This window comes from Chelonia mydas, chromosome 1 (genome assembly GCF_015237465.2).
Source record: "Chelonia mydas isolate rCheMyd1 chromosome 1, rCheMyd1.pri.v2, whole genome shotgun sequence".
Taxonomy (NCBI): Eukaryota; Metazoa; Chordata; order Testudines; family Cheloniidae; genus Chelonia; species Chelonia mydas.
This window is the reverse complement of record NC_057849.1, coordinates 225,324,517-225,348,133: the sequence shown is the minus strand read 5'-3', so window position 1 is coordinate 225,348,133 and position 23,617 is coordinate 225,324,517. Positions and strand designations below refer to the sequence as shown.

Sequence of the window (23,617 nt, the reverse complement as noted above, 5' to 3'; positions counted from 1 at the left end):
ACATATTTTTAGACCCAAAGGGGTGCAGGCTGCAGTAAAGGTTAAGAACCACTGATCGAAAGCATACTGAAATCAATGAGATTCCTTTCACTGACTTCAGTGGGCTTTGGATCAGGTCCCATAACAGCAGGTTGTTCCAGTGTCACTTACAGTTTCATGTTCCTGTTGGCTTCCACCAAGGAGAAATGTTTGTCTAGCACATCAGCTAACCAAACTTCCTGTTCGGATGTTTACATTTTCATCCAGTTATAACCTGTTTAAGATTAAATAACTGTGGAAAACTGAATACAATATTTTATTAAATGACAATGTAAACCCTGCAATCTCAATTAGCTGAAAAGTCATGGGAACACACTCTGATCTCACTTACACCTGTGTATATCCTGAGTAATTCTGCTGTCTTTAGTGGAGTTACTCTGGGTTTACATTGGCATTAATGAAGTCAGAAGCTGGCCCGTTGTGTTGTCGTGGCTCCATTTGTCTCTGTCTTCAGTTAAAGTGGTTATAAATGTCACCTAACTGAGGCAGCTATTATTGAGATTTCTTTCATAGTTGAAAGAATCAATCCAAGTATTAAGTAAATTAAATGCATAGAGAAGGAACAAAACTTCAGAGTATTGGCCAGATTCTGCTCACCTGTACACCAGTATAAATCTCGAGTATCTCCACTGAAGACAGTTTTCCACTGGAATTACTCCAGATTTACATCAGTGTAACTAGGAGTAGAATATGGCCCTATCTCTCCACACAAACACTCTAGTTTCTCTCACTTGCATTCACTAGAGATATGTAAATGTGGCAGAAGAGATGTTGTCAAATCAGTCTTTTAATGAGTCTACATGAATGCAGAAAGAAAAAAAACCTCTTAAAATTGCTAGGACAAATTCACTGGCAGAATTATAGTATGGTCAAATACATTCTGCTTACCTAGCCTCCAGCTGCTATTTTACCTGAATACAATATTCTTCATTCCATGGCCTACACTGTTGTGCGGCAGTTAGAGGTGATTTTTAAATTGGCTGTGTCACCCAGAGGCAGCTATATTTCATTGGCGGGTGAAGTAATTTTTGAATATGGATTATAAAATAAAACATCTGAAAACCTTTTGGAATCCAAGACAGTTTTAAAGAAATGCAGTTTTCTTTCAACTGTCCCACAGTGTCAAAATGCCTCTTAATCTAAATACACCATTTGATCAGTTTCCTGGTGAAAGCCATTGGCATTACTTACAGCTATCTCTGAATTTTAAATGTGACCTTTCATTGCTGTCTGCTTATTTGATTGGATCAAGACTATTATTGAACCCAAATCTGTTAATGAAAAGACAATTCCCCTGACCACAGCAAAGAGAAAACATATTTGACATTACATTCCTCAAACTCCTCTAGAGCTGAACATAGAGTACTTTAATTATTTAACATAACCCCTACAAAATCACAGACAACTGGACTGTAAGGGTTTCAAGGTTTTCACAGCTTGCTTGCAAATTATAAATCAGATTTTTCAATCTCAAACTGGTAAATCAAAAGGAGAAACCAGTCAATTTTTTAAATCACACTGTATAGGTACATTTTTAAAAAGTTGATATTAGATTTACATCAGATATCATTAATATTTAAGGTGCAAAATTGAGAAACAAACATTAAAATGCAAGGTTTCTGAGTTTCATTTCAGTTACAGGAGAAGCTTGCTGCATGTGTAAAATGTCAACAAACTCTTAGGCTAGATTGCTAATTTGATTTAATGCCATATATAGTTTACTTAAACAGGTCATTAAAATGTGTGTGGTGTAAAAATATTGTGGGATCATGGAAAATATTATGTGTCTGTTTCATACAAGAATGACCACATCAGGCCTATGTTTACATGAGCTGAGTTTCCTTTATCCCTGCAAATACTGTAGGAAATCCAACGGCCTTTGCCTGACAGTAAAACAAACATGTTCTCAGAGGACATGAAAGTCAAATTCTTTTGTGTGAAATATGCTAATCACCAATTCATTCTAAGCATGCTTCCACATCCCACAGTAAAAGGCCTGTCTGGAAAAATGCAGTTTACTGTTCAGATAGAGGAGCAGCTGTTCTGAGTCACTGTTGTTGCTGCATTGAAATTCATTGCTTTACAAAGTAGACAGTGCTGAGCAGACTGCCCACAAAATATAAGAGATGAGCTAAGGTAAAGACACATTTCCAGCAGGAATAGGGTTGCCAACTTTCTAATAGCAGAAAACCGAACACCCCTGCCCTGCCCCTGCCCTGCCTCTTCTCCTAGGCCCTGCCCCCTCTCACTCTATCCCCACTCCCTCTCTCGTTCGCCTTTCCCCACCTTCGCTCACGCGCTCATTTTCACCAGGCTGGGGCAGGGGATTGGGTTGTGGGAAGGGGGTGTGTGCTCTGGGGTGGGGCCGGGGATGAGGGGTTTGGGCTGCAAGGGGGAGCGCCGGCTGGACACAACACAACCACACGGACAGCATTGCACTGCTTCCTACAGATCCTGGAATTTTCAGACCGCCCCGCGGCTTATTCCTTGCTGGGGTAGGGGTGGAACAATGTGGTGGAATCTCCATGTGGGGATCTTCAGCGATTTAATCCCCTATCTTCCCTCCAGGGAGTTTTACTGCAGGAGGCGGGGGCAGTCTGGCTTTGTTATATTCTGTACAGGAGCTCTCTGACTAAGCTTTGTGCAGGAAGTCCCTCTATTCAGTCAGAGCGTTTAATTGTGTGATCCAAAAGACACACATGCTGACTGATCCTATGTACAGGCGGGAGAGAGACTTCTAAAATAACTGTCAGTGATCCCCTTTTGTTCTGCAGGAACTAGTGTATTACACATCATTTCCTGTGTTGCTCAGTTAATGCCACTAACTGTTCTCAACATAAAACAAGTTAGTGAAGCACTTATGTTTTTACAGGACAGAAGCTGCTGGATACCTTAGCTGAAACCTGGGATTTCTTTTTCAGTGACGTCCTGCCCATGCTTCAGGCTATTTTCTATCCTGTGCAGGTGAACTGTTACTTTGTTACTTTAGAATCCAGAAAAAGCCGTTTGATGGGTTGATCAACAAATTGGCACAGCTGTCAAACTATCCCAGAGGGGCCAATCTGTTAGTGCAGGTGTTCTGTAAAGTCAAGTCATTTGCATGAATGGTGAAGTACTCATGTGAAAAACATGAAGGGGGAACTTTGAAAAGAGGAACTGCATGCAATGAGGATATTTAGTCCTTATATCAGCTCACACTACCGCAAAAGGATATGAATAGTAAAATGAAGATGGGCAATCAGTGAAGCAAGCACAGCTGTGTTGACTTCAGCATGTACGTCTCTAGCTAGGCCTCCTGCATGTATATATCTGAAGTGCCTGCACTTGGTATAGTGTTAAAAATGTCAATGGAAAATTTTGTACTCTGTAAGTCATTTTCAGACACTTCCAGTTTTGTTATTGCTGTACTTCTTTGCTGGTGTAAATTGGCTCAGATTCATTGACGTGAGTGGAGTTGCACTAATTCACACCAGGAGAGAATTTTACCTGAAATCATTTTATACACATTTAAGGCACTTGACTTCCTTGTGGGGAAAAAGGGCCTGGTTTTCAGAAACATCCTCCTATTTTGCAGGGTTAACTTTGCATCTACAATTAATTGATAAATCAGTTAATTGGGTGTCTAAATGCTATCAGTATGATCATTTGCACTTGCAGGCACAAAATCCTAGTTCTGTGGAAAAGTTGAAACTATAAATATGTTGTTTCTGCAAGTAAAGGAAACATCTGAAAAATTCCTTGAAGCATGTAAAGCATACAGGGCCACATTGTCCACTGACTTGTGCCATGTGTAGCCATTTAAACCAGTACAATCACGAACTAATCAGAATATTGGGTGGAATTTTCAAAAGTATTTTGGCACCTAGTGGGATTTTCAAAAGCTGCTAGGTAAATTAGTTACCTATGTCCCTCTCAAATCAATGGAAATTAGGCACTGAACTCGCTTAGGTGCTTTTGATAATCCCACTAGGCACCTACTTACATCTTCAGGTGCCTAACTTTCTTTGAAAATCTGCTCCTAGGTAAGTTAGGAACACAAGTCCCATTCTCTTTCTGTGGAAGTTGTGACTGGGATTTTCAGAGGGATATAAATGTGTATCTGAGGACCTGTATGTCCTAGGGATAAGGTCTTATGTCACCAACTGAAGTAACTACACTAGTGCAAACCCTAGTGCCCTACTATAGACAAGGAAATGGGGGCTAATCCCTAGTACAGACAAAGCCAGAGGCTGCTATTGCTGCTAGAAACATGTTCTTTGGGCAGAAGCTGAGGTCTTCCCTAGAGAAGAAGTAGTTGCATGGAATAATGATGTGAAGTATGAGCTCTGCTTCTGCCTTGTATGCTGAGACAGTAGCACAGGCAGGTTTTGAGCAGTGGAGGAACCAGGGGGCCGAAGGGCCTTCGGTGGTACCCACCTGCAGTTATACCTATTGACTTGAAAAGGTGCCCCACACAAACCTAAAGGCCATCCGCGGGCTGGTCGCCCCCTCTCCATTAGCTCTGCCACTGTGCTGAGTGTTCCCTGAATTTTAAAGAAGGGGGGAGCCACCACTGGGCAGGGCTGGGAAGTCCCAAATCTAGACAAAGTGTGAATTCCCACCCTGCACCCAAGTCGGAGGAAATAAACAGGAATTCAAACGTTGCCCTTGTTAAAATACTCTTAAAACTTTATACTACTATATTTAGGATTCCAAAATATTCTTACAGGGTGTAAATTCAGGAAAGAGCCCCGATTACATGTGTATCCAGATGTGGCAAAGTTACCACTAACACACTTCTTCCTGGCTGGATGTCATGCTGCAGCAACATTTGCCTCAGTTTCCCCCACTGTCCTTTGGCCGCACCTGGACTCTCTGACAGTCCTCGTCTGTCCCTCTGGCGCTGGACAGCCGCCCCAGCCCTTCCAGTTGAAGTGCAACCCAGCTCTTCCCTGAGGGAACCCCCGCAGCCTCTCTCCTGGGAGCATCCCTCATTCCCTCTGCCCCTTCACTGTTCCTCTGGGTCCAGCTCTCTGGGTCCAGCTCTGGCTTTGGAGAAGTCAGCAGGTAAGCTCCTCTGCAGCTCCCCTGCCTTCAGTCGTCTTTGGTCCTTGGCTCTGGCTGTCTGGCTTAGAGCCAGCAGGCAACTGCCTCTGGTGCTCTTTGACCTTCAGCCCTCTCCAGCCCCGGTGCTCTGGCTTGGGGACACCAGTCAGCAAACCCGTCTTGCTGCTGTCCTGCCTTCAGCCTTCTCCCAGGCACCACATAAAGTCTCCTGGCTCTGGCAGCTCTCACCTCCTATCCTTCCCCTGACTGACCCAGGCCCTGACTCACCGGGTCTCTCCTCCCCTAATATCAAGAAGTGCCCCCTTATAAACACAATTAATTGACCAAACTGGAGTGTGCTGATAAGGCTCTAGCACACTGGCCCTGCTCCCTCTCAAAGGGCCAGTATCACCCTGCGACACCAGGTCTTGGACGGATTTGTGGATTACAGACTAAATAATTCAGCCCATGGCAATGATAGACAAGTCATACGAAAGTATCATGTGAGTCTACACAAAGATTGTGGATCTACAGATTGGTTTGTTTTGTTTTTTGACCATCCCAAATATTTCCTTTGAATTTGCATTGAATTTACCATTGCTACTACTCGTAAAGATTTAAGAAAAGCACTTATACTTGGGATTCTGACCGTTATTTTTAAATGGCTCATCATCCTTATTGTGGTGATTCTGTTCATAGGGGAAGGAGCCCTCTGTTCGTCAGCTGGCTCTCCTGCACTTTCGGAACATTATAACCCTCAATATTAAATTAGAAGATGCCCTGTCGCGTTCCAGAGCCAGGGTTCCACCTTCAATTATTCAGATGCTGCTAATACTCCAGGTAAGGAGTTTGGGTTGTATTTTAAAAATCTCTCTTTCTTTGCTGTGTTGACAACATTTTCAAAAGTGGCCACTGATTTTTTGGGTGCCCAGTTTGAGACATCTCGACCCTGGATTTTAGAGGCACTGAGCATCCACTAGTCCAGGTGAAGTCATGGAACTGTAGTTCTCAACATTGCTGAAAGTGGAGTTTGTGGAAATTCAAACTGTGCAAAGCAAAAATTAAGGGACCCAAAAGTAGAGGCCACTTTTGAAAATTGAGCCTAAATGCATAAAGTTTTGGTATCAGGTTCATATCTGTGGCAGTAACACAACTTTCAAGGGGTGCTATGGGCTGTTGCACTAGTATTTCTGGAGATTGGTGGTTTCATCATAATGCTTAGTACAGATTTGATCATGTCAACAAATTCTGTCAAAATTGCTTGCTATTTACAGATGTAAGATTCTAGGTGTTGGTGTTTTCTTTAAATATTTATCAAGTCCTTGGTCAAGAAACTAGGGATAGGGAGAAAATTACATAGATACAAATTAGGGCTGTCAAGCGCTTTAAAAAAATTAATTGTGCGATTAATCGCGTGATTAAACAATAATAAATACCATTTAAATATTTTTGGATGTTTTTCTACATTTTCAAATATATTGATTTAAATTATAACACAGAATACAAAGTGTACAGTGCTCACTTTATTTAAAAGCACTGTAAAAAACAAAAGAAATAGTATTTTTCAGTTCACCTAATGCAAGTACTGTAGTGCAATCTCTTTATCATGAAAGTTAAACTTACAAATGTAGAATTGTACAAAAAAAAACTGCAATCAAAAATAAAACAATGTAAAACTTTAGAGCCTACAAGTCCACTAAGACCTATTTCTTGTTCAGCCAATTGCTCAGACAAACAAGTTTGTTTACGTTTGCAGGAGATAATACTGCCCACTTCTTGTTCATAATGTCACCTGAAAGTGAGAACAGGTGTTCGCATGGCACTGTTGGAGCTGGCATTGCAAGATATTTACATGCCAGATATGTTAAACATTCGAAGGCCCCTTCATGCTTCAGCTGCCATTCCAGAGGACATGCTTCCATGCTGATGACCCTTGTTAAAAAAATAATGCATTAATTAAATTTGTGACTGGGAGAGATTTGTATGTCGCCGGCCCTATTTTACCCGCATTCTGCCATATATTTCATGTTATAGTGATCTCGAATGATAACTCAGCACATGTTCATTTGAAGAACACTTGGCTGAACGAGAAGTAGGACTGAGTGGAGTTGCAGGCTCTAAAGTTTTGCATGATTTTGTTTTTGAGTGTAGTTATGTAACAAAAAAAATCTACATTTGTAAGTTGCAGTTTCACGATAAAAAGATTGCACTACAGTACTCGTATGAAGTGAATTGAAAAATACTGTTTCTTTTGTTTATAATTTTTACAGTGCAAATATTTGTAATAAAAAATAATAATATAAAGTGAGCACTGTACACTTTGTATTTTGTGTTGTAATTGAAATCAATATATTTGAAAATGTAGAGAAACATCCAAAAATATTTAATAAATTTAAATTGCTATTCTATTGTATAACGAAGCAATTAAAACTGTGAGTAATCACGATTAATTTTTTAATTGTGATTAATTTTTTTGAGTTAATCGCGTGAGTTAACTGTGGTTAATCGACAGCCTTAATACAAATAAATGAAACCAGGGAAACTGTCAGAAGAAAAATAAGATATCCAGAAAGAAAAGCAGCACCTAGTTTGAAAAATATTCAAAGAATGTGTATGTTGGTGAACATTTGATGAAAGAAAAAAATCACAACAGAATGCGTGTTAAAGGGAAAGGTGGCACGTCTTAAAAACTGGGGTAATAGAGACATTGTGGTTAGTAAATTTTTATATACAGATGAATTAAGAACAAATGAAAGGAAATACTTTTTCACTGCTGTTTGGGGTCATTGAATCAAATACTGTGGCTGATTGTATTTTAAGGGCTGCATAATTTAACAACCAATGATATTACATATATTACTCTGTTATGGATAATACTGAGATAAGTGTAACCAAATCCCATGCTTCATGACCTCTGCTGGATCAAGAACGGGTATTTTTCCTCAGTACCATATTGCACAGTTGTCTAGGTACATTATTTCAGCAGGGCTTAAAGTTGGGGAGGTCGCACACCTGGCAAAAAATAAAAATTAAGCTGGGTCACTGAGAGCACACTTTAAGCACTCTTACCAAAGCTGGTGCTCCCAGATTATGAAACACCCCTCACTTTTTTTCAGACTATGTTAAACACTGGTTTTCATTTTTTTCACCTTCCCCTTTAAGAATCAAATATTAGCCGCTGCTAGGATCCTGCTCCCATTGAAGTCAGTGGCAAGACTTCCATTGACTGCAATAGGAGCTGGATAACTTCTTATATTAGAAAATTCAAAGGAGATGATGGAATGATCTGTCAGGAACAGTGCTGCAGGGAAGTTTATTGCACCCCTCCCTTGTCCTCCAGCAGGAAACATTCACAGGATAATAAGCACTGGATTTTTTTATTTACAGGAAAAGGCCGAATTCATCCCCTGTGCAACTCCACTGACTTAAATCTATAATTACGTGGGGATGTATTCCTCCCTGGATGTTTATTCATGTAAATCTCTCACTCATAATCATACAGCAGGAAGATAGTGACAAAAATTGTTGTTTTGCCAATAGTTGCCTGGCTTTGCGGTTTAAAATCTAGGTGAAACCAAACCAAAGGCTTAGTGTCAAAGAGGATCAGGGAATGAGTCAGTTTCTCTGTTTACATTTATAAAAGCTCATAGTCAATTCAGAAGGAAGAATGTTTCCCAAACCGAAACATCAGAAAAAACAAAAGCTATTTTTTTTGTACATTTAGAGGCAACTGTGCAGTGTTTTAAACTTGTTGAGTAAGATTCAACCCTGTTGTGGGTAGAGGTGGGGCAAGGATAACAATGCAACTGTCTGGTTCTCATGCAAGATTACAAATCACATGGTAAAGTTTTATGCTCAGACTTCCCAGAATGATGGAGAGTATTACAGACCTGTCTGAGTCACCCTCATGGATCACAAGTCTGTTCTAATTGGACTCAGCCTTTGTGCTTCCAAGCCAGCTGGGACTGGGCAGCATCAAATCAGTTTCTAGATCTGGGCCTCTAAGGGTGTGTCTACACAGCAAAGAAAAACCCATGGCTGGCCCATGCCAGCTGACTCGGGCTCATGGGGCTGTTTTATTGCTTTGTAGACTTCCAGGCTCAGGCTAGAGCCTGGGCTCTAGGACTAGGGTTACCAGATGTCCCGATTTTAAACAGACAGTCCCGATATTCGGGGCTTTGTCTTATATAGGCATCTATCACCCCCCAACCCCTGTCCTGATTTTTCACACTTGCTGTCTGGTCACCCTGTCTAGGACCCTGTGACGTGGGAGGGTCCCAGAGCTTGGGGCTCCAGCCTGAGCCTGAACGTCTGCCCAGCAGTTTTTCAGCTCCAGAGCCTGAGCCCTGCGAGCCCAAGTCAGCTGACCTGGGCCAGCCCCGGGTGTTTTATCCCTGTTCAGACATGTCCTAAGATACACTCCTTACAGGTCTTTAGGCAACACAGAAAAGCCTGTATGGTCTCCCCACTTGAATCCGTGCTCAGTTGTCTGAGCCCTTGGACCCACTCCATGTGTCAGTCAGGAAGGCCCCTTCTGCAAACCTTCCGTTCTCTGGCAGTGATCAGATTAGGGGGTGAAGAGAGACGGGGCAGATCCTGCTTTTACAGAATGTTTCTGTTCCCTCTGTCAGGTGACCAGCTAATCAACTGCAGACTCTAATCCCGTGGTTAGTTGGGAAGTTCCAGCCATCTAGAGTTCAAACTGGGAAAAGCAATTCCCTCCGGCTGGCTCCTCTCTCTAGCAAAACCTTGGTCCAGGGGGTGGGCCCCCTTGGTTGGAACACAGTTACTTACCACTGATGACGCTTTTGTGTTAGTCCTTCTGGGAATTAGGCATTACACTAAGCTTCCCTGTCAGTGGAAGGCCATAATTTGATACAGACTTGTACCAATCCATTACATCTGGTTGGATCAAAGACTAGAAGCACTCTGAAGGCAATGGGATTTGTTTGTGGTGTGGGGTAAATTTGGTATTGGTCATGTACCTTTCTTCATTGGTAGCTGGAGCCCTGTCTGGCCAGAGGAAGACAAAGTAACAGAGGACTTTTTCTTCATGGAGGGGCAATGTAGGTTTATAAAGAAGAGTGGGAAGTCATGAAAGACTCTGACACTTATTCAACATACAGGCCCCCATCTAACAAAGCATGTAAACACATGCTTAACTTTGACCACATGAGTAATCTCACTGCTTTCAGTGGGACTACTTGCATGTTTAAAGTTCAGTACATGCTTAAGTGCCTTGCTGGATTGCAGCCAACCCAGAAGACTCACCACAAAGGAGAAAATAGTCCCTTTGGAGCATTTCTCAGTGAGAAGATCTGGAATGAAGTTGGTCCCTGCATTTCCTCCTAGAGGGTAAACTTTTCTTTCAATCAGGTCTTCCAACCTCTGAGCCATAGGCTACATTTATCTTCAGCCCACCCAGCAGCCTCATCCTAAGGAGTGCACCCCAGCCTGTGATACAGTTTCTGCACCAATTCCCTGGGATATGATGACATAAGATGGTATATGAATTGGGATAGAAAATCTCACAATCCACCCTGCCACATCCCTGCCCTTCAAACACATGTGTAGATACCACCATTTCTCTGTGAGTAAGGCATCAGAGATATGAAACTAGGGAGCAGAAGAAGGAGAAGAAATGAATGAAAATGTAGTTCAGGAATCTGAATTTGGGAGTTGAGACAAACTGGAGTAGCTAGATTATCTAAAGAGCAACAAAGAATATCAAGGCATTATAAAAGGTCAGATACCCAAGTGGCTCATTCTGTGGGTGCCACATGACAAAATCTTATATCCCTTCAGCACTTTGAAAATCTGTCCATGGAAATGTGGAAAGAAGTATGTTCACTTTTGGAATAAAATTGTAAGGTGCCATCACACAGCAGTAGCAAACAGCACAGCTAAGGCTAACATTTAAGGATCAGAAAGTATTCCTAGAGCTAGGTTTTCTACTGGATGTATGCACCACACATCAACCTAATCTGGTCCTACAGCCAGTTTAACTAACCCTGGAAAGATCACCCCAGTATCATCTGGTGGCCAAGAAAGAGTTGATTAGATGGTGAAATCCTTGCCCTATTAAGGTATTCATCCAGAGGCTCTTATGGCACTCAACTTCTCTGCTGACAGCATGGCAGGAGAAAGTGTGGCCAGTCGCGCTGCACTAATCCTTAACTGCAGTGTTAGCCCCCATAGCCATGTATAGACAATGTAAATTAAAGCAGCCCTCAGACAGCTCTAGCTGGGCTATTGGGCCTGCAAGAGCAGCATCAGGATCAGGGGAGTGCAAAGAGGAACTTAAGGCACCTTTGCATGCACACAAATAGAGACACTCTCAACCTCCACTCTCTGGCCCTTTGTGTGGAATTAGAAAGCAGGAGAATGAGTCAGAAAGGAAGCAGGAAAATGGGGGTGAAAAGCACAGAGATTAGGGAAGAACAACTCCCAAAACACCAGAGAGACAAAGTGGTCACTGTGTGATTTCCAGAAGTATTTATACAGAGGACTAAAAAAAACCCTGACTTATTTTGAAAAACATGTTGTATACAGGCCCTTTGTTTGCCACTGTGACTGGAACATCTTATCACTAAGTGTCCTAGTTTAGGCCTGAGAAAGTCTGCAAAGAGGGGTAAGAGAATATTTAGCTGAACATCTCTCATTTGACATAAGGATAATGTGGAGTCCATACAGAGGGTTAAAAAAAAAAAAACCTCTCTGGGCAGCACAAACTATTAAAAAAGATATAGAATACAAAGTACAATATCTCTCGCATTGGGGGATGAGGTCTTTTAACACAGCAGGTCCTAATAGAAAAATAAAACCCTGTGGTGTCGTGTGGCTTCTCTGAGCTTCATTGAACTCTTGGGTCGGTCATCTTCATGTAAAAGCAGACAAAATAAATAAATACATCTGCCCAGTGGGACCTATTTCTTGTCTCTGTAATGTGCCTAAATGTTCTCTATATCCCATCTCATTTCAGATGGGTGCAAAGGGCATTTCAAAGGCTGTAATCAAATACAAAGAGTGCCGTTTTCTCAGCTGGGCAGCAACACAGCAAACCAATGACAATGTAGCAGTTAGAGAACAAAATGACCTGCACTCTCCTGAGCACGGCTGTTCTTTGGAACTCAAGCTTTTCCAACATTGAAGGGAGTATCAGTTGAGGCCAGTTTATTACGGCCTTGAGGTTTATAGTTTGGCAGTCTTTTGTCAGGAGTAGCCTTGCTGAGTCTTTGAGACTGCATTATGGGAGACAGGCAGGTTATAAGCTAGTCAGGGTGGCAGGTGGTTTGGGGTACCAAGATGTTTATAACTCTTTGTTGGTGGTTTTTGAAATAGGGAACCGATAGTGTTTAAGGATATGAGAAATGGATACATACAAATACACCACAGGGCCCAAATATAAAACAGCATTTCTTGAAGTGTACCTTTTCCCTACCTTTTGGGAAATATGATCCTCTCCTCCTTTCCCACAATGGAGACCTCTGTCTGTTGCCTTCTTTGTGTTGTTTCTCTGGGCTTTCAGCCCCATAGATAAAGATGGCAGTGATTGCTACCCATGTAAGAACTATCCCAGCCAGATCTGTAGCTGGTTTAAATTGGCATCACTCCAATTGACTGCGACATCAGTTGATTTACGTGAACTTGAGACTATACCCTCAAATTTCCACTTCGGAAGACTTTGTATGTAAGAATCATGTGCACTTGTGAACTGTGGCCAGTGTAATGTTCTGTTGTCTCTATTAGCAAATACAGAGGTCATACACAGTAGGTATGGCACTGTTTCATGCCCTGTGATGGATCATGTGTTGCCAAGCAGTTATTTGTGTCTTTGCAGAGAGAGAATTTTTTCAAAGAGAAATGTGACTTTTTCTCCCTGCAGAGTGTATTATTTCTCTTTGCTTTTGCTTTATTCATTAACGCTGTAATTTTTCTATATTAATTTGCTAGATTTCCAGTGCTGAGTATTTTTTTTTCTCACAGAATTAGAAGTGACCTTGTGATACTGGCATTGTTTCATTTACAGCTTATTATATGACCTCGATCCTTCACAGTTCAGGCCAGGAATGCTGCATGTATAAATGCAAAGGAAAAAGCTGTGATTTAGACAGTGTGTGCAAGAAAAATTGACCTGACAGTACTAAGAGCACAACTTAGAGTAACCCAGATGCTGCTCTAAGTTGTGCCTTAGGGCTGGACTGTCACCCAGTGGCCACAACCTCTGGGAAGCATAAATGTAACTTAAATAATAATACCTAGCTCTTATACAGCATTTTTCATCAGTAGATCTCAAAGCACTTTACGAAGGGGGTTCAGTATCATTATCCCCATTTTACAGATGGGGAAACTGAAGCACAGAGAGGTGAAGTGACTCGCCCAAGGTCACCAAGCAGGCGAAGAGCAGCTCTGGGGTTAGAACCAGGTCTCCAGAGTCCCTGTCCACTGCCCTATCCAGTAGGCTATCCTCTCTTAAAACTACCTTCATATTCCTCTCTCCTGAGCTGTGCCAGGCAGTGAAGAGCTGGCCCTAAGCAACTGGTCCCTCGAGCCAAGTTCTGCTTTCAGCTACACCAGTATAAATCGGGAGTAATTCCAGTGAAGTTAATGGAATGACACTGGTGTAAATGAGATCAGGCCCTGAGCTCTTGAGGATGTGACTTAATGATAGTGGGTGGCTAGCAATTTTCCGCTTGCAAACTGTAGTTTTATATTTAAGGAGGGAAAGCACATCAGAGGCATTTTTCCCCTGGTATATATTTAGCTCTGTTATCACAAGGCTTTGAAAAGACGATTTTCTTATTTCAGGAGTTATCACAGCTGAGTTCAGTGCTATGCCCCCAGGCACTGGGGTGGGGGAACAACTGTGGTTATTATTAGCCATTCTACAAGCTATAATGAAAAAACCCAGATTATTTCTCAGAGGTAATTCAACCTGAACCAAAATTCCTGTGACAAACTCTAAGAGAACCAGGCCTGTTCTACTCATGTGGACTCTGCTTAAACCCAGGCCAATGAAATTCGCCCACAATGTGGGTAGGTTTATTTTCCTTTTTAAATTGGATCTTCACTGAAAATTAGCAAGCAGCGCATACCAAAACACAGTCGGTTTTCTTTGTTCTTTGCTTTAACCAGGACGGAAAGAGGAAAAGGAATACAGATTGTCCTCTGCTCTTTGTTCTGCGAGCAGATGACGCACATGCACCTGCTTCAAGTATGTTGTGCCATAATATTTTAACTCTGCATATTCCCCGTTCTTTTAATGTAAGAAGAGCAGTGTGGCCTAGTGACTAGTTCAAGGGAATTAGACTTGGGCCTTGTTTACATGAGAATGTAGCTTCTATTTAATGAAGTTGGTTTAGAAACCAATTTAAATCAGTGCAGGCTCCTCTTGTATAGACACATCTTATGTCCCCTAAATATCAATTTAGCTTATGTGCTTAGCTACACAGTTGCATCGATCTGATTTAGTTAAACCAGTGCAAAAGGCTGTGTGGACATCATAAAAGTGGCTTATTTCGGATTAGCTACTGTCCATTAGAACAGGTTTAACCTGAACCAAAACAAGCCACACTTAAACCAAAATAAGTGTGTCCATGCAGGAGTTTGCACCAGTTTAACTAAACCAGTGCAAGTGTGTGTGTAGAGAAGTGCGAAGTAGGTAAAAAATCAGCTTATGCTAAAGCAATATAAACCACTCTGAAACTGAAATAAGAGTGTCTGCTCAAGGGTTTTGCTCCAGTTTAACTAAATTGTTTTTTGACCAGTTGAGTCAGTTGGTACACATGTGTCTGTAGAAATTTCTTGTGTAGTCGCATTTTGGTCTGTATTCCACAACTGGCATCAGAAATAGTATCGGCGCTTGGGGCACTGAAAAACCCTGATCTAACCAAGGTCCTATCACATAGCAAGGTTATGGTTTGAAGAATAAAAGAGATGCCAGCAAAGTGAGAGGCTCTTTTGGGGCGTTGCGGTGGGGATAGTAATGCTGTAACCCAGAGGGGAATCTGGACTGTTGAATTCTTTTGAGGTGAATAGCCAGATTGATTGAAATACTGGCTGAGGTCAATATTTACAGTCCCTTGCACCGAGGTACATCCCATTCTAGGGCAACCCCATTCACATGACACCATTCACCTGACATGAATAATAACAAAAACCACATTTGCAGCAGTAAAAATGCAGGCTCATGCTGTTTGTAGGTTTTTAATTTTAATAGGGTATAATTCACATTCGCCTAGCATTTCTGAGAGGAATCCCATCGATTTTCCAGGGAGATCTGCTTTCAACCCCAACTGCGTGCAAAAATAGTTCTTACATCTCCTTGACCTTGCACTGTAGGGGCAACAGGGCAGTACACTGCTTAGTACTTTTCAGTTTAGCAGAAAACAAGAGAGCTTTCAGCAGCAAGCTTTTTCTGGGGGGCAGCTCACCATTTTTTTTCTCTGAATATCTCTCGATCTCCTATTGCAGCTGTGGATAATGGGTAACATGTTTTTAAATCAAGGTTGCATGTTTTTTCTAAAAGAGACACTCTATTTCAAATAGGAATTAAATCAGGGAAGGTCTATGGCCTGTGTTATGCAGGAGATCAGACTAGGTGATCACAGAGCTTCCTTCCGTCTGTGACCATGAAATATTACAGATTCTGAAACGTGAGATATACTGCACCGAGCTGCATCGTCTCTTCCTTCTCCTTCCTTCTCTCATTTGCTCCCCTACATTCTCTCCTATGCTGATCTTTTCCTCTTCTCTTCCCACATACTCCATAGGCCGTAAGGGGAGATGCAGACAGGAAAGCTGCTGAAAATGCAGGATGGCTGAAAGCTGTGCTTCTCTGCAGGCAGCTCTTTCTCGGATCCCTGCCGATTTTCTCTCTCTCCTTTTCTTTGAGCATGTCTGTAAAAGTGGGTCAGAGCCCGGCGGAGGCTCTCTGCACAGCTCCCACTTGCATGGAATGGAAGCTGAACACAAAGGCTGCCGTTAGTTGCTGTGGTTAAAAAGACTTTTTCAGTAATGCCGGTAACTGCTGAAGCCTCACAGAGTCAGGAGTGACATAAGCTAATTACAGTGGAACCCAATTGTAGATACTGAACTTGGCTGTAATGAAACTCCATTTACAGTGTCTAAAACCAGAGTCCCAAATTGTTTGCATGGCAGAGGGTCAGGAGCAGTTCTGGTTAGATGACTCTGCTTAGAGGGGCAATTCCAGCTCCTCTGGCCAGGGAAGGGGTTGTGCCCCAGCTGTGGAACTTGGGTAGTTTGCCTGCGCTGCACTGAGAGTGGCAAACGTATGGGGAAATCCTACAGTTTCAGAGGAATGAAACCAACAGGCTCCTATAGAAATCTGTAGGGTTCTTTGCAAATGTCTCTAAAATTATGTGGCATTTAATCTAAGAATGAAATTCTCTCTGTAGGTCTCTAGAACCATCCTATAGAATTTTATAGCAGGGATACAACTCTATGTGTATTCCATAGGGACAGGATTTGAGGGAGAAAGGATCTGCTCTCCTTTCATGACCCTATCTGCCTATCTATCATCTGTCCCGTGCCTTTCCTACCCCCATGTTGCCTGGGAGGGAGGCCACTGGCATGGAACAGGTAATGTTTGAGGCCAAAGGTTCCACCACTTTTCACCAATTCCAAAGGATTCTCCTGTCCACTATCCCACAATGGGAGCACATAAGGGGTGTGAATGGAGGCCAGTCAGTAGTCTAGTAGAAGTAGCCTCTGTTGAACGGCTCTACAAGCTTGGAGGGAGAGGTCTGTGAAATCATGACTGGTGTGGAGAAAGTGGATCAGGAAGCATTGTTTCCCTTCACATGGCACAAGAACTAGGGTCACCCAATGAAATTAATAGGCACCAGGTTTAAAACAAACAAAAGGAAGTACTACTTCACATAGTGAACAGTCAACCTGGGGAACTCATTGCCAGGGGATGTTGTGAAAGTCAAAACTATAACTGAATTCCAAAAAGAATTAGATAAGTTCAGGTCCACCAATGGCTATAAGCCAACATGTCTGGGATGCAGCCCTGTGCTCTGGGTGTCCTTAGGCTTCTGACTGCCAGGTGCTGGGGCTGGACGGCAAAGGATGGATCACTTGACGATTGCCATGTTCTGTTCATTCCCTTTGAAGCACCTGGCATTGGCCACTGTCAGAAGACAGGATACTGGGCTAGATGGATCATTGGCCTCACCCAGTATGGCTATTCTTATGTCCCCCTTTTTGCCCCCTCTGCATGTGCCCAGCATCCAGCCCAACCAACTAGAGCTGGCTGTGGGCATGATGATTTTGTTCAGAAAGAAGCTGTATTGTTGAATTATCATTATTTTATTTTTTCTAGAGAAGGCTCCACTGCACTTATATGGTGATCAGTAAAGGGCATAGATGTGATATATTAGATATATCATTCTGTGTAAGTAATGTTTTGTTCCATGGTGAGTGTGTAGGGTTAACTCTTATGCAGTAGTAATTATACATTCTTGCCCTTAGCTCCCTAGGTGCAAAAGTAGCAAACATATGCCGCTCTGTGATATGTGAAACGTACTGTGTAATTCATTACCTTGCTGCTACCTGATAATTACAGGCAATTAAAAGGTAAACAGTTAACCATGTGACTGAACAGTGCTTAGATTATGTGGGTGTTCTTTGAATTAAATCATTACCAGAAGTGAGACTGCCTGCTTTCCCATTGTTTCCAATTTAGTTAGCGTCTAGTTTCAGCAAAATATCCTGTAGTGGTTTTTAGCCACCTTTAAAATTGATTGCAGCTGACTAACTGGCATGCCACCAGAGAGTTTTTTTTATGGTAGATGGTCATTCTCAGATTGACTATCTCTTCAATAACAGGATGGGAGTGGTTTAACAAAAGGAAAAAAATTGAATTACCTTTCTCATAATGTAATGAGCTGTGTGCTGGAACTGACAGCTCTTAACTATGGCACTTAGCAGCAGCCCTTAAAACTAGATCTTTTAGTACTACCAAACGCATCGTTTTGCACATGTTTCGTGAGGAATTGTTCTTTAGTTCCTAATCCAGATACAAGTTTGGAAAAAAGCAAACCAATCTTTGCAACCAAGCTGCCCACCTGCAAGGGAAGCACAGTATTTGAACCAGATGAAGTCACCCTCTCAATCTGCTTAACCCTTAGCAAAGTACATTAGTTACTCTCCAGGTATGTTTCACTTAAGGACTGTCTAATTTCCTGGGTTTTACCTAGGCTACTAGGAGCCAGGGGTCGGATGGGGGGAAGGCATCTATTGTTGCTAAAGTCAGGGTAAGCTCGAGACTCTGGAGTTCTGAGTGATCTTTCAAGAATCTCCTTTTCTCTCCAGCCCTGCCTTCTTGCTGTCATAGAACAAGACTTCACTGTACAAATATAACAAAAAGACAGTCCCTTCCCCAAAGATCTTACAATCTAAGTAGAACACAAGAGACAACAAGTGAATATAGAGAGACTGACGGGGGAGCACAGGGAAACAAGGCAACACTAATAACAGAATTTATTTTGTGACAAATAAATAATGTGATGATGTTAATGAACCAGGAGTAGTCTTGTGATCCAATAGCATCCTGGTACTATGGGATCCTTGATGGGCTCCGAGAAGAAAGATAGACATGTCACTCCTCCTGTATACGCTCATCTGCCCTTGATGTGGCTTCTCAGTATGTAACTCAAGAAAACAAGAAACTCTAAAAAGCAGTGGGGAATTTCCAGTGTTTTCAACATTTCTGAATCACAAAGGGGCCAAACCACAGCTGGTATGAACTGTAGTTCTGCTGAAGTCACCAGTTTCCAGCAGCATAGGATCTGGACCAGTAGTTTTGTCTCAAAAATAATAGAATGAGCTATATTTATGGTAACCTTGTAGTTTACATGAATAAAGGCAGAAAAGTTGCTCCTTGGAGGCAGCCTTTTCATACTGTGCAGAAATCAATAGGAAAATCAATTAACTTTGAACAAAATGTTACATCGATTTGTAAAGCCATATTCTCAGCTCGTGTAAATTGGTGTCATTCCGTCGATTTCAGTGAAGCTACACTGATTTATACCAGCTGAAGATCTGGCCCAAGTTGTGCAGTGTAGCATGGCTACTGACCCTTGTTGTATGACAGGCGGGTTACCTTTTGTAGCCTTCATTCCTGTCAGGTGACTGCAGCCAGGAAATAAGGATCAATTTCTTATCACCACTCATCCATATGTACCCTTATTACGTACAATATTTACATTTTTGGTGTTACATGTAGTTTGGTTGTAAATTAACTTGGTTGTCCTTACTTTCTAAGGCAGATGAGCTCTAGGATTCATAGATGAAGATAGAAAACTGTTTCCCATTCCCCAGACATGCTAATGTTTAAAAGGGATACTCGGGAGAAAGTTTCCACACTAGAGCTGGTTGAAAATTTTCGGATGCAACATTTCGCTGTTGGAAAATGCCAGTTCGTCAAAATCAAAATGTTCTGAGGAAATATGTTGATTTTCATTAAACTTTTGATGGAAACCGGGCAGGCTGCTATGGGGCCAGGGATCCCAGAGCTGCCAGGCTCCTGGACTCTGTGGCAGTCCATCTGACAGGGAGCTTGGGCTTCCTTGGGAGTTAGGCAACCCAGAAGGACGATTGCCTGGGGAGTCAGGCAGCTAGCTCCCTGATTCTCCAGGTAGATGGCTCTCCAGGCTTTCCAATTTCCTGGGCAGCCAGCTCTCTGGGCTGCCTGACTCCCTAGCTCACTGGGCACTGGTATCCGGGCTGCACAAATGCCCAGGGAATTGGGCAGCCTGGGGACAAAACCAAGAAATTCCATTTCAGTTTTCCCCAAATGGACTTTTTTCCAGCCTTTTCCTGCGATGAAAGTTTGTGTATTTTTTGTGGGAGGGAAAGAGTGTTTCCAGCCAGATCTAGTCCATGCCTTCTACTCGAATGCATCTGAAATACATTGGAGTAGGAGAGAGAGTTTTGGGTGGGATTTAGAGGGGAAAATTTGTAATTACTGTGCTATAGAAATAAGAACTGTCCTAGTTTAATAGGAGCATTTGGTATGTGTACATTCTCTCTGAGAACTGGGATCCTCAGATCTCCGTCTCCCTCCCTCAGTCCTTCACTTCCATCTCCTAGTTTCTCTCCCTGCCTTATTTTGATCTAGGATAAAATTTTCGAAAGTGCCTAAGTCCCATTTTTCCAAATTGACTTAGGTTAATTTTATAAGTACGTCGGAACCTAAGCCTCATTGAAACTCAATGTGATGTAGAGACCCAGGTCCCAGATTCACAAAGGTATTTAGACACCTAACTCCCTTTGATTTCAGTTGGATCTATGCACCTAAGTACCTGTGTGTATCTGGGCCCAAGTGCCTAAGTCAGCTTTGAAACTGGGACTTATTTTTTTCTAAATCATTCAGATGCTTCTGAAAAGTTTTATCCTAAATCTCACTGACAGTGAGCATAAGGAGTGGAAGAGGTGTGAATAAAGGAAATGAAAGAAACAGTAACACATTATGGTGTGTTAATAAGCCACACAGATCAGGATTTGTTTGTATTTTAAAGGATGCCCCTTCACTGCGCACAGGGGTGTTGTTAGTGGGAATCATAATGAAATTTTGTGTAATTATCAAAATGGCAAAAATTTTAAATCTAGGTGGACAAAGAGAGATCGCCCATTAATCTTTTCAGACAAACTACAAAGGGCAAGAAAATCAGTGGGATAGATTTAGTTATTCACGGAGGATGAAGCAGCAGAGTTCCTTTCGAAGGCTGAAATCCATCAATATAAAATACTCATTAATGTTTTAAAGGGGAAGCGTGGGTGTGGAAGGCATGAGTCTGAAATCTTCACAAGTCCTTGGCAGCAGTCAAGTTTGTATTTGCAGCATTTCCAAAGTACTGCTTTGGATATCTCTTCAAAAAGAGTCTAAACAAACTGAGGGAGGACTCTTCCTTCAGAACTCTGCAATCATCCCTTCTCTTTGGACTCCTACCCAAACCCAAATGCAAGATGTATTTTCTTTAATTAGTGTGGAATGACAATGTCTTGGAGACCAGAGTGGGTGAAAGACTTGAGAGCTTAAAGTCAAAATGCTTCAATTCATTAGCAATGGCAGACAGGCATAATAGGTATGAATCAGCCTGAACCTCAGGAGGAGCCTATAAAGAGATGATGAACTTTACCCTCTGTCAGGGTCTGGGGGTGCAATCCAGATCAGTAGGGGGTTGAGTCACCTCTTATCCTGTAACCCTGGGTTCCTCACAATGCTTTGCTGCTGTAGCTCCCAGCCTGGACACTCACAGCCAGCCTATCAGTATGCAGGGCATACCCTGCATATGTGGGTGCTTAGACAGCCCTGGTTCAGCAGCTCTGACCCCAGCAGCCTGTCTACAGTCCCACAACCCCACTCTGGCTTCCACTAGCCTTGGCTACAACCAGCAAGGAGACCCCAACACACTGCCAGTCCTGAATTTCTCCGAAACAGTGTGCTCTACAGCATCCAGCCCATTACAGCGTATTAACTTAACTGGGGTAAATATACCCTTCCATTCAAACACAGCACTGAGCTGGTTTATAGTAAAAATAAAACAAATGTATTAACTATGGGACATAAGCTAAGTGATGCCAAGTAAAAGGCATAAAGTTAAAAAGGGTTACAAGCAAATAAAAGTGAAAACATGAATCTAAAATCTAAAACTTAAGCTAGCAAGGTACAAGCTTTAGTCAAGATGGTTTCTGTCACAGTCATTCTTCTTGTAAGCTGTGGTTGACTTTCCCTCAGTCAGGACCTTCCACAGAAGTACAAGATGCTGGCTTCCCTTGTCTTCCTAGGCAAAAGATCTTTGACTAAGTAGGTTTCTCACTTACATTCAGTTCCCAGAGACTTCAACACACACACCCTTTCTCAGCTTGTAGGAAAAGATGTTGTATGCACTGTAGTTGTAGCCAGGTTGGTCCCAGTATATTAGAGAGACAAGGTGGGTGAGGTAAGTATTTGATTAGACCAACTTCTGTTTGATGAGAGAGGCAAGCTTTCAAGCCACAAAGAGCTCTTCTTCAGGTCTGGGAAAGGCACTCCCAGCGCCACAGCAAAATGCAAGGTGGAACTGATTGTTTAGCATAGGTAGTTACACATATTGTAAGGGACCATTCAAGGTAGAGTGGCCCAATAACACCTCTGCAGGTAAAGGACAACAAGAAGGGGGTAGTGGGTAACAGATTGTTGTAATAAGCTGTAAAACAAGTGTCTCTGGGCACGACCACACTCGAAATGTCAAAGCACTGCTGCGGGAGCGCTTCCGCTGCAGCACTTTGAAGTGCGAGTGTGGTCGTGTGCCAGTGCTGGGAGAGAGCTCTCCCAGCGCTCATGGTACTCCACCTCCACGAGGGGATTAGCTTAGAGTGCTGGGAGCACAGCTCCCAGCGCTGGGGCACTGTTTACACTGGCACATTACAGCGCTGTAACTTGCTGCACTCGGGGGTGTTTTTTCACGCCCCTGAGCGAGAAGGTTGCAGCGCTGTAAAGTGCCAGTGTAGCCATAGCCTCTGTTCAGTTCATGGTTTTTAGTGTCCAGCAGAGTAATGAGTTTAAGCATCCAGGCTTGTCTTTTGAAAGTGTTGTGCAGGTTTCCTTTGACAATGAGGACTGATAGGTCAGATATAGAGTGATGGCTTTGTGAAGTGTTCACCCACAGGTGATAAGGTGTTTTTGTCTTGTATCATTTTCCTGTGTGAGTTCATTCAAGAGAGTTGTGATTGTCTGGTTTCACCCGCATAGTTGTTGTTGGGGCATTTAGTGCACTGGTTGAGGTACACCACATATTGTGATAGGCATGTGTAGGATCCATGGATCTTGAAAGGCGTGTTTATGAAGAGGTGGTGTTGATCATTGTGGCACTGGAGATATGTCTACAGGTTTGCATCTGTTGCTTGGGTAAAGTCTCATGCTGCTTTGAGTTGGTGCATTCTGGTACATGGGGAGCTTGCTTCTGATGATGAGCTTGGGGATTGTTTGAAGGCCAGCAGTGGGGGTTCAGGAAAGCCTCATCCTGAAATAATTCTTTCCCAGACCTGAAGAGGACCGCTGTGTGGCTCGGAAGCTTGTCTCTGTCACCAACAGAAGTTGATCCGGTAAAAGATATTATCTCATCCACTTTGTCTCTTTGTTTCAAGGGCAGAATGACCTCATGCTGTTCTTCCCTTCCTGTGGATTTTTCATCCCATTGCTGATTTCTGTGTAAATGGGGATTCCATTGTTTTTGGTCACACCTTGCTTAATCTCTTTGGAGACAGGTAGATAGCTGCCTTCTCTTGTGTCTGGGAGGGAACCTCTTTCTCCCTGTTTGGCCACTGACTTTAAAGTATAATTATCATTAAGTATCCATAATTTCTCAATGTTACATTTCAGAATTATCTTAGTCCCCAGTGTGTCATTAGCTTTCAGAAAAGGCCTCACTCTATACACTTTTATTGTAATGTAATATTGTATGCAATCAGTTCATTCAATTGCTTATCACTTGAGTATCAGCCCCCTGTCTTTATAGATTAATAAACCTTTGTAATGTATTCT

The 23,617-nt window shown here is 42.4% G+C and overlaps 1 protein-coding gene across 8 annotated transcripts in view; it reads left to right on the top strand.

The window, feature by feature from the left end:
* Positions 1–23,617, top strand: part of PRR5 (proline rich 5) — a 129,126-nt gene that overhangs the window by 81,505 nt on the left and 24,004 nt on the right. For all 8 annotated transcript variants that reach the window (XM_037914682.2, XM_037914667.2, XM_037914674.2 and 5 more), the window contains 2 exons: positions 2,912–3,003; positions 5,764–5,904. In XM_037914682.2, coding sequence (XP_037770610.1) covers positions 2,912–3,003; positions 5,764–5,904 — 233 coding nt within the window. The remainder of the gene's footprint in view (positions 1–2,911; positions 3,004–5,763; positions 5,905–23,617) is intronic.